This window comes from Camarhynchus parvulus, chromosome 10 (assembly GCF_901933205.1).
Source record: "Camarhynchus parvulus chromosome 10, STF_HiC, whole genome shotgun sequence".
Lineage (NCBI taxonomy): Eukaryota > Metazoa > Chordata > Aves > Passeriformes > Thraupidae > Camarhynchus > Camarhynchus parvulus.
The window spans coordinates 12,100,076-12,110,771 of NC_044580.1; the positions used below are offsets into that span (position 1 = coordinate 12,100,076).

General features: G+C 40.2%; 1 protein-coding gene across 3 annotated transcripts in view; it reads right to left on the reverse strand.

Annotated features, from left to right (window-relative positions):
* The window catches only part of ARNT2 (aryl hydrocarbon receptor nuclear translocator 2), a 96,759-nt gene that overhangs the window by 59,611 nt on the left and 26,452 nt on the right, over positions 1–10,696 (reverse strand). For 2 of the 3 annotated variants that reach the window (XM_030954964.1, XM_030954965.1), the window contains exons 3-5: positions 6,451–6,498; positions 3,381–3,425; positions 650–863 (exon numbers count right to left, since the gene is read on the reverse strand). In XM_030954964.1, coding sequence (XP_030810824.1) covers positions 650–863; positions 3,381–3,425; positions 6,451–6,498 — 307 coding nt within the window. The remainder of the gene's footprint in view (positions 1–649; positions 864–3,380; positions 3,426–6,450; positions 6,499–10,696) is intronic. The other variant, XM_030954966.1, reaches the window with a different exon arrangement.

A 10,696-nucleotide genomic window follows, 5' to 3' on the forward strand; every position in this document is an offset into this window, starting at 1 on the left:
AGAAAAAGAAGTACTGCCTCCAGCCATAACTTCCATGTGTAAGTGCTTAAATCACTTCAGACCACAAAAATCAGCGCTACACCCATAGGACTTTGAAAACAATGGAGGTGGTAGGAATTTTCAATGTGTTCAGTAAACAGAGTTTTCCTTCAAGCACTGGGTGCATCTTCCTTCTTCTATCAGAAACATAACCAAGAAGTACCTCAGCCAGTAGAGATGGGATTCATCTCTGCCCAGTTCAGCTGCTGGGAACTCCAACATTAAGACTAAATGATGTTTTCAACCTTCCTCTAATCCCCAGAGAGAGAGGTGCGTCTTTCCAGACTAATTTTTACTTATTTTAGAGAATCTCTGTTAGGATGGGAAGAACCCAAATCTGGAGGTGAAAATTCCTTTCTTTGAGGCAGCGAGAGACTTGTTTTTCAGATGGACAAATCTCAATGGTAAGAATGCTAATTTGCTTCTCCAAAAAGAAAGATCTGTCGTAGTGTTAAGATCAAGTCCAAACAGTCACAAAAAACTGTCTGTATCCACATCTTGGATATGTAACTGGTACCAGCTGCTACACTACAGTGAAGGATCAAGCTGAGGCTCTATGCCTTTTAACACCAAAAAAAACAGGGAAAACCAACATTTTTGTAAATTCTACCTGTTCTGTAAGAAAGGAAGGCTTGTAAGCTCCATCAGTAGATTTGTTTCCAGTGCCTCTCATGGATTTCATGTGGGAAACAGCCATACGAAGAATGGTCAGCTTGTCAGGCTTGCGAGCCAGGGCGCTGCACGTGGGCACCATGTCCGACAGCTCCGTGATGTACTGGGTCATCTTATTCCTCCTGCGCCTCTCAATCTCACTGTGATTCTCCCTGAGCATTTAAAGAAACACCAAAGCAACAGGAAAGAGACGTGAGCAGGGTAAGAATCTCAATTGGAGGTAATGAGTCATAATGCTTCGCGCTTGTTTTGCTGTTTGCACCCTAGGAGAGCAAAGTGCTTTACAAAGCCAACCACTGTTATCCCTCTGTTTACAGACAGAAAATCCAGGCCACAGACAGATAAATATGATTTGCCCATAGCTGTGAAAAGAACCTGTATTTCTATTTATTGGCTTGTGGCCTTAATCTCTTAACCAGTTTAATCTCCTTTGGTTTAAAGACAAAAATGAAGTAGAAATATGTGAGGAGCTAACATCTGCGAACTCCAGTCAAACTCCCAGATTTGCTGTGATGCATCTCTCAGCTTCTCATAAAAGGCATCCTTTAGAGGAAACCTCTCACTAACAACTGGATCAGGTCAGCAGGAAATGTCAGCACTGACTTATCAAAAAAGCCCACTCAGTGACAACACAGATCCCAAACAATGCTGTTTGGAACACCCCACATCCCTGCAGGGAGTCACTACATGCCTGCAGGATCAGACTGCAGCACTGGGACCATATATGGGATAACAGTACATGCCAAAAAAAAAAGAAAAATCCCAATAAATAAATAAAATAAGTACGAAAGACAGTAAGTAAACATCTGGCTCGTCAGACATAGACCGGAATTTATGTTCAGGGACAATTTAGCACAGCAGGGAAGCAACAATGACAGTACTTGATGCTGCCCCAAGTTGGGCTAGGCTGCAATGTTCTCATCCTTTAGAGAAATCATATGGCTGAGGTGGTGAGTCAAATTTGAGAAATTCCAAAATGGACACCCACCAGAATCTTTCAGAAATAAACATCTCAGAGTTCAGTTTTCCCATTCTGGAAATCACCACTGCTTGATTAGCATTAATGAATCACACCAATATATACATCTGAAATGGTCCAAATGGACCTAGAATGCTTCAGTGCCCAGCACTTATTCTTCTCATACTGTACCTGTCAGGTGGCAGCTAAATACAAGTACACGACAGGTAGATGATGCTTCAGTTGTCAAAGCAGCATCTTCCACTGATTTCAATGAGCTGTGCATGGCATTGTCTTGTGGGATCGCTGGCTGATCCAACAAGATGTGAGAGGTGATCACTTGGAGAGTCCACCAGCATTGACTGATGTGATAACACAACATTAAAAGAAACTGCAACATTCTTTGGAGCTGACTGCTATGAAGACTGACCATGAAAGCAGAAGCTAGGCTTGGCACACTTTTTGGATACTTTTAGGAATTAAGCCTTTTCTTAAATGCAGGAAAGAATTGTATGCTGCTTCCTGAATAGAGGAATGCAAGGGCTTGCCCTGCTTTGGGTATCCTGCCCCTGCACATACAGGTGTTACATGCATGAGGCACAGTCTGCAGAAACAACACTTGTTAGGGCTACATGCAGAATTATTATTCCTATGCTTACTGCGTGATGTGCAGAAAATCCAGCTATGCTCAGTAAATTACAGCCAAGCCTTGCCTGAGGTCACTGTCCAGGACACTGTAATAGTGAACCTTCCATTTCAGCTGGCAGAGGAACAGCCCCTGTGCGGGTCTGCACAGATGCAGGAAGGAACAGGGGGAGCTGGGTCACACACACAGCTGGTGTGACACTGCACATGTACACAGAGCACACGTGTGTACATGCCAGCTGGTACATACAGATAAATGTGGACACAGGGAAGATAAAAGCATTTTTACATGATGAAAGCTTGCTCTAAGTTCAGCATTTTCACAGAAGCGGTGGTTAAGAAAAAAAGAGAGAGAGACAAAGAACAGACAGATTCAACATACATTTCACACTTATAAGTACATAATACATTGTCTACCACTCAAGTATTTTAGTACTTCTGGACATTGAAAACAACCATTATAGAGACTAAACAAAGAGACTGTAAAACTTCCTGAGAGAAATGGAGTATCCCAATAGTCCACTTCATTTATGATCTTAAAAGCTAGAAAGTAATAGCATGTTAATCTACTGGCTGTGGAAATGTTCAAGCAGACAATATCCCAAAAGTTTCCTGAAACTAGTTAAAATTTAAAGTCTGAAAAGAAAAAGAGGGGCTGTGCTGCTTTTCCAAAGTGTCCTAGGAACCCTGGCATTCACAAACTTGTACAGAATGATGTCCTAATTCTGTCATTTCTAACTTTGTTTTTATACAGAAATTACGAAGGGATATTAAATTTTGGGATACAGGGGAACTGATCCAAAACCACTATGGGTTTGTATTCAAGCAGTTTTGGAACAGCCAAAAGATCAGTATGAACAGCATCATATAAAAGAAAAATGGGGGCAAACCATATTTGACTTCTCTTTTTCCTACCTTTCTCTTCTGTGTTAGCACTACTTTGATCATCATCCCACCTAAAACAGAACAACCATCTCTCTAAGCTAAGGCACACGTACTGAGATTTTAGGGACACGAACATCCCCCTCTTTTCTCTCAGCAGAAGAGCTCTACGGGACACGCCTACCTTGCAAACTTTTCCTTATCACCAGTGATTTGATCACCATCATACCTAGAAACAAAAAATAGTACATCAGTCAAGAGGGGTTATGCATTGCGTGACAGCCAATACACAGCAGAAAGCAAAAAAATTCACAACTGCAAACCATTACAAATAACAGCAAGAAAAACAAGGTAATGAGAATGATACAGCAAAGAAAACACAGAGCCTGATCCAAGCCATGCCAATCCAGAAACTTCATTTGTATATTTAAAAAAATAGAAGACACATTTTCAGTGGATTTGAGCAAACGCTTTGACATACACTGATTTCTTGGGAAACTTAACAAGCAGCACCAGTACAGAAAACACCAGTGAGCTTTTATCCACAGCAGGCCATGAAATATTCATTGCTGTGCTGGAAGTGAAGGGGCTGTATCTCTTCCAGCTTGCAACCACAGCTCCCTCCATTCAGCAGAGGGCACTGATGGTCTACAGATAACACAGGAGGGCAGAGACACGGCTGAAGGGCGATGCCTTATGCAAGGGAGCCTCCAGAAAAAAGTTCTGTAGGTACAGACACTGCATTGACTGTTGTGGAGGCTGGCAAAAGGCAGGCAGGCAGGTGAAACTGCTGGGTAAATAGAAGTGAAATTTAAACTGGCTTAATTCCCTAGAAGTAAACAGGCACATCATTCCTACTCAAATCAACAGAAGCTGGATGCCCAGGCAGGTATGTGTGGTGTTTGAGCAGCACCTTTATGGACGAAATCCAGACCAATGGGACTTTTGTCCAGTGGGACTAACGCTGCACCTTCTGAAGCATTGTCCCAAAGACAGGCAGCAATGTGACATTTCAGTAAAAAATGACATGCTGCTCCTCCTCTCTCTCTTTCCTAAAAAATGCACTAATCATTTGAAATCAGATTTTGCTAGCGTAGTTATGGCAAGACTCATTTGTTTGAAACAAAACTTCTAGTTCCAAAACACAAAATGTATGTTTTGGAAAACACAAAAATAAGGTAATGGCTTTTCTAGAAGTAAAGACTATAACTGCTCAAGAACAGCTCAATGAGATTTTATATTAACATTACACCTCTCCAAAATGATGTAATTTGTTACAACAGACAGCCTATGAAGGTCCCATGTATTAGCTAAAAAAGTAATACAGCCTAAATGGGCATGCTTTCCTCTTCTAACAAATCAATAATTAAATTTTACTTTTTTTCTGTCTGAAATGAATTAAAACTAATTTTAAGGAATCCACCTATGCCAGTTCCTCATTCAAACAGTGAAGACAAAGCTTAAGCAATCTTGAGCTGTATTTCTTTATGCTGTGTTCAACATCAGCACCCTCAGAAACATTCAAGCGACAACATCTTTATTCCCCTTGACTTTATTCCCCTTGACTCTGCCCGCAGAACAGACTGAGGCCAAGTAATTTTCAGCAAAAAGACCAATTCAACAAGGAATGGGCACATTACAGGAGAAGCACATGAACGGGCTCTGTGTGAGATGGGGTGTCATGCAGGGATACCTGAGCTGAGCTGGAAGCCCTGAGAAGCAGAGTGCGTCACCTGCCAGGGAGCACTGTGCTAACACCACTACTCCTGTGCTCCCACCAGCCTGGGCCTTGGCCACTCATCCTTCTCTGCAGTAACTGAAGATGTTATTGCCTCCAACTACTGCTTTTTCCCTCCCAGTCTCGCAGCTGACCTCTGCACAGGTGCTCCTTCAGGCACTTCAGTCAAAGCCAGCTGGTTTAGCTTCAACATTTAAACAGCAGCTCTTTGATAACTAAATAATTTTGACTGAAACAAGCTAGGAGTAAGTCATGTGAGCAATCTGGAGAAGGGAACAACTTGAAGAGGATGTCTGTATGTAGCCCTGGGTGTCTCTGCATGGTTGTTCTGTGCTCTCTAAAAACAGAACAATCTGGGTTCTATGCAGAAGACTTAAATATCAGATTTTGACCTGACACCTAAAATCAACTGAGTCAAAGCACAGCATAGCATACCTCTCCATTAAAAGCAATGGAATTATTGGCTCAACCCACCACCAAATTTTGAAAGGCCAAAACCAGAACAGGGAAGGACCAACACATGTGTATCAGTGTGTCCAGAAACCCTGATGCTCATGCAGGCACAAAGCAGCTCCCATTCCTCACATATCTTGTTCCCTTAACATGTGTCTTGTGCAAATATTAGGACTAAGCCATCAAATCACCAGTTTTAACACCAGGGACTGGTTCTGTAAATGACATCAACCAAACAAAAGCACTGCTGGTCTTGTCCAGTAAATGATGACATGCTGTCACAGTGGATCTTCAGCACACTTCTCTTTCAGACTGGAATGACCCTGTTAAACCCTACAGTGACAGCTGTGCTGCAACATGGCTGCTGCTACAGAGCTGCAATTACAATTTGGATAATCAGCAGTTACCCACATGCCTCAAAGTATCTACACCCCTCACTGCAGCTGCTTGGTTTCTAATGTAAAAATGCAAACAGTGTGAACAGGAAAAAAAAAACAAGGAAAAGTGAAAAAATGGCAATGAGGCTTTACTGTTTATTTCTAGCTTTGAATATTCCATGTGAATTAACACTTTTGTCAATTTTTACTATTCAGTTACACCTAATGGTACATAATGTAAAGCTCACTAACTTTTAAAAAAACAATCCACCTCTATGATCTGTCAAATTGTCTTAACAAGCAATTAACACCTGAAATAAATTAGAAATGAAATTTCATTTTCAGCGGCCAAAAGACAACTTCAGCAATATCAAATAACTGAAGTCCATCTAGAGCAGTTGAAATAAGCTAAAAATCACAAGTTTTCTCATTTGATATAGCTGCAGAGTGAAACTGTGACACACAGGCTGTCAGCTTTATAAGCCAATAACTACATTAGGCAGGTTTCTACCAGAATGCCTAATTTTCAGAGGGAGCTGATAAAAAGAGTAACTAATATTTGGGCTGAGTTGTTGGCAATTTCTTCACCCATATTTATATTGATTTTCAAACATCAGTAATGTGACAGCTGTCTTTCCCCACTGAAAGAAATCAGTGATTTGGTCAACTCTTTTGTAAATGCTCACCTTGAAAATTTGCTGGGCCCCTCCCCATCTTCATCATCAAAGTCCATTCTGTAAAAGCAAGATTTCCAAATCAGCAATCAAGGTGTTGACAATGGTGGCATGAACATTCAAGCCAGCTGTTCTCAGTGTTTTGCCTAGAGGTGTTAAGGACTGAGGATTCCAGTCTTGCTCATCCCCTCCAGAGCTAGGAGCAACTCATCAGCTGATTTGTGTCCCAGACCTTCTCAAGGCTGTGGAAGAGCCGAGTTCTTCCTTGAGTCAAATCCCTTGAGCCAGTCTGACTCCTCCAGGGAGCCACAAAAAGCAGGTACCTCTTTCTTCACTTCTTACACAGACACACTAGGAAGATTATCTTCCTAATTTAGACATCTAAATTAGATTCTGATTAGGCAGTGTGATTGTATCATAGATATTATCACTACAAAGTTATACAATTGTGTAACTTACAAAGCATTTTAGACATTTGTATACCTCTAAAAATAAGTGGATAAATATTTATATCCAAATATCCAAATATAATGATGTAACTCCACCGTTAAACTAGACAATCAAGCTGATATAAAACTATCATATACAATTATTGTATTAGTGTATTTATTTTAATAAAAAAATCAGTATGATTTACAGACCTTGATCAATCACTTTTAATTCATGTATCATTTTGTTTTGCAAACATGTTTGCAGATTTCTTTAACTCTCTAAGCTTTCCATCCCTTCAGTGTAGTAAAACTTCATACAACTACAGATTCCATGTCTCTAATACTGTTCATATTAACAGGTATAAGTTCTATTAAGGGCAAAAACCCTTCAAAGTGACAATGATATTTATCCCAGTATTAAAATGATTCCTACATATTACAAATTGAGATTTGTATGTCCAGGGTGTGGGAACAGAAATGCAAAAACAGTCTCAAAAACTACATCAGCATAGAGAAGTGCCAGTCAGGCACTACCCTCCTAAATTCTTTTAAATTCTTCCTTCTTAAATTCTGACAACCAAGAGAGACTGGCCCATAAAAGATGTGTCTGAGTCACAGCAACCTCTGTACAATTGGAATGAGTGCAGCAAGTCAGCACAGGAACTGGACATGGCACTAGAAATGTTACAATAATATTTTCCAGATGGTAACAGTGATTATTCATTTCTGGAGGAAGCAAAGAGAAAACCATTTTCCCCAAAGAGCTTTAAGAAAAGCTGTGTATTTAACTTGCTTAGCTTTGATGCAATCGTCGGTTTCACTATAAATTACATCTTTGCTCACCTAATTAGCACCAAATCCGGTTCCCAAGCTCCGTGATGATCCCTCAGCTGCCTCATGCAGAACAGCACTGACCCCCAGTGGCCTCAGCTCTGCCACAGGGCTGCAGATTAGACAGGACCCAGCTGCTGCTGACACCCCAAATGTGGCACCAGCAGCCTGAATCCCCCTTGATTCCCTTGCAGCATTCCCAGAAATTTAACATTTACACATGTGTATAGCCCAGGGTCTCCTCTCACCTACCTGCTTCCTCCCCATGTGCAATAATGTGACATTCCAGAAAAACCTTCCCATTTATAGGAATTGCAATGTTTCTACCTGCACTGAAAATGCAGAGGTCAATGTTAAGGAGAGCTGTTTGTTTACAAGGGGAGGGCAGCACTGAGACGGCTCCACCTGAAGCCACTCACAAAAGCATCACACCCTTACCTGGGTTTCACTGGCAGCTGAAACACATCTGAGAGAAACACCCAGTTTCAAACTGGGGGAAAAGGCTGCAGAAAAAATTACACACCTGTGGGGTAAGCCTTTTCTTCAGGGATTTTATGAGACATTGCTTTATTCTGGGACAGATTAATTTTGTTACTCTTTTCCTTCCTCTCCAGTACACTGAGATCACATGCCTTAGTGGATATGATTCTATGATTTATTTAGCTTCCAGCCAAATACTCCAGCTGAGTGCTAAGGGATGGGTTTTCTCCAAAATCAAATATTAGCTGTACTGCATTTAATCTAGTTTATTATTACTGGAATACAATGCGGGGAATTAATGATGATGATAACAGCTTAAGGCTTGATCCTGCTACCTGCACTATATCACCAGCTCAGAGGGAGTGAGGGCCACTAACACACTTATTTATTTACATGGATGGATATCAGCTTCTTCCTTTAGGAGATTCTTGATGGGTTAATATCCTCAGGTAACACCTCCCACATTTACAGTGGGCTCATCACAGCAGAATCAGAATGCAAAGGGTATAATATCAGTCTGCACCAGACTAAGTCTTTAAATAATGCCTTTGCTTTGTTAAACTATCCAAACCCTTTTTTTCATATAAAAATTGAACATAAACTTCATTTAAAATATCAGTACTTTTAAAAAAATTCAACAGCAAATGTATCTTTGTTCCATCTTTGTTAATAACACATTTCCTAATTTCACCGTGCAAAATGAAAAAACTCTTTGAAACATTAAAAAAACGCCTCAGATTTAAAGTCATTGATTCCAGTGTCCTGCCTGATCCGCTGTGCTTTACAGCAAGGGAGAAGGAAAGGCAGTGAATCAGTTGTAACCTTTAGCAGAACACAGCAGAACACGTAAAAATAATATTCCATCAACCTCCTCATACCCTGACAGATAAGATCTTCTGTTTAGATAGAATATACTGCACATTACCAAAACAGTAGAAGCAGCCTCCCAGAAGACAAATGACATCATTTCAGAAGATTCAGAAAGACTATCTTTTATCTTCATTTAAAATTCCCATTAAAAAGAGGCTTTAAAAAAGAGCTGCACTATGCTCTTTTGTTTTGAAGAGACAGCATAAATCTTGTTTTCCTCTTTCATACTGTTCACATCAATCGTGAAAAGGCCTGATGCATGAGGTACTTATTAAAATGTATTTTCCTTAGAAGATGTGTAGCTACCATAAATACAGTAATAAAAATACTTAAAAAATTAATTATTCTCAATTAGAAACATTTTCATTAAAAAAAGAAACCACAAACCAAAACGCCTCCAACAAGGTGTACCTGCACAGGTTAAAAAAATTGACATGCAAGAGGATTTCAACACTGCAACACAATTACTATGTAAAATTCCCAAGAAATGTCAAAAGATGCTTGCCATGATTACACAGCATAGGAAGAGGGCAGGCAGGAATGGTCAGGAGCAAATGCACTGAGAAGCAGATGGGGATCTGTATTACAGCCTTTTATTCAGCACAATATTGAGGGGTAGAATGGTGGAGTGAGGTCTCTTTTCCCCAGATTTTGATAGTGTTGGTTCCAAGAAAAGGCAAGACTACACCATAAACCAAAATAAAACCAATGCAACTGAAACCAACTCATCCAAAAAACCCCAACCCTCCCTGCCCAAGTACAGGCAGCCCAGGAAGGTGAAAGAGCCCCTTAGCCTCTAATACAGCAAAGCCTGAATTAAAACCACATTAAATAAAGAACTGAGGGTGCATTTATCTAAGATAGTCACTGACCACTGCAGTGCATTATCTTATGCTGTCACTTTTTTCCGTGAAGTAGTTGGTATAATTTATAGAGAGGAAAAATATTTTTCCAAGCTGTCAATGAAGCTAAATGCCGACACGGCAGAAACACTTTCTGGACAGCCAATGAGTTTAGACTGATCTACATTCAAGTCCACACAGCAATTATTCTGCCAGCTTGCCTCAGCAATTATGAAAAAAGAAACAATTTTCAGAGATAACCAAAACTGGGAAAGCTGGCTGTGTACACTAGCTCCACTCCTTTATTTGACACAGAACACTCCTAAAATGCCCAAGGACTGGGGTGTACCAAGATCTATCACCAGAACAGCAGTGAAAGGACCAAGTGTTAGTTGCAACTTTGTTCAAAGAGAAGCTCAGAGGAATTAGACACAGCAGGCATTCTTTCCCTCAAGGTCTGAATAAACACAGAGGGAACATTAAAAAAAATTATAAAAATAATAATAAAAGAAAGCACTCTCAGCTCAGGCTTGGAGAAAGGCAATTAGTTCAGAGCTATGGTGCACAGATGAAATACCACGATCCAGGTATAAAAGTGAATCTATACTAATTTACTCAGTGAATTAACATGTTAAAGACATTTAAAATAATTTGATTTTATGTTCCTCCCACCCTCTCCTCACTTCACCGTCTCACAAATAGATGACAATACTTAAAATGCAACAGTTAAAGCATTTCAATTAATATCAATTCAGTATTTAATATCAGAATATTTCACAGTCAGCAGCATCAAACCTTGGCAAC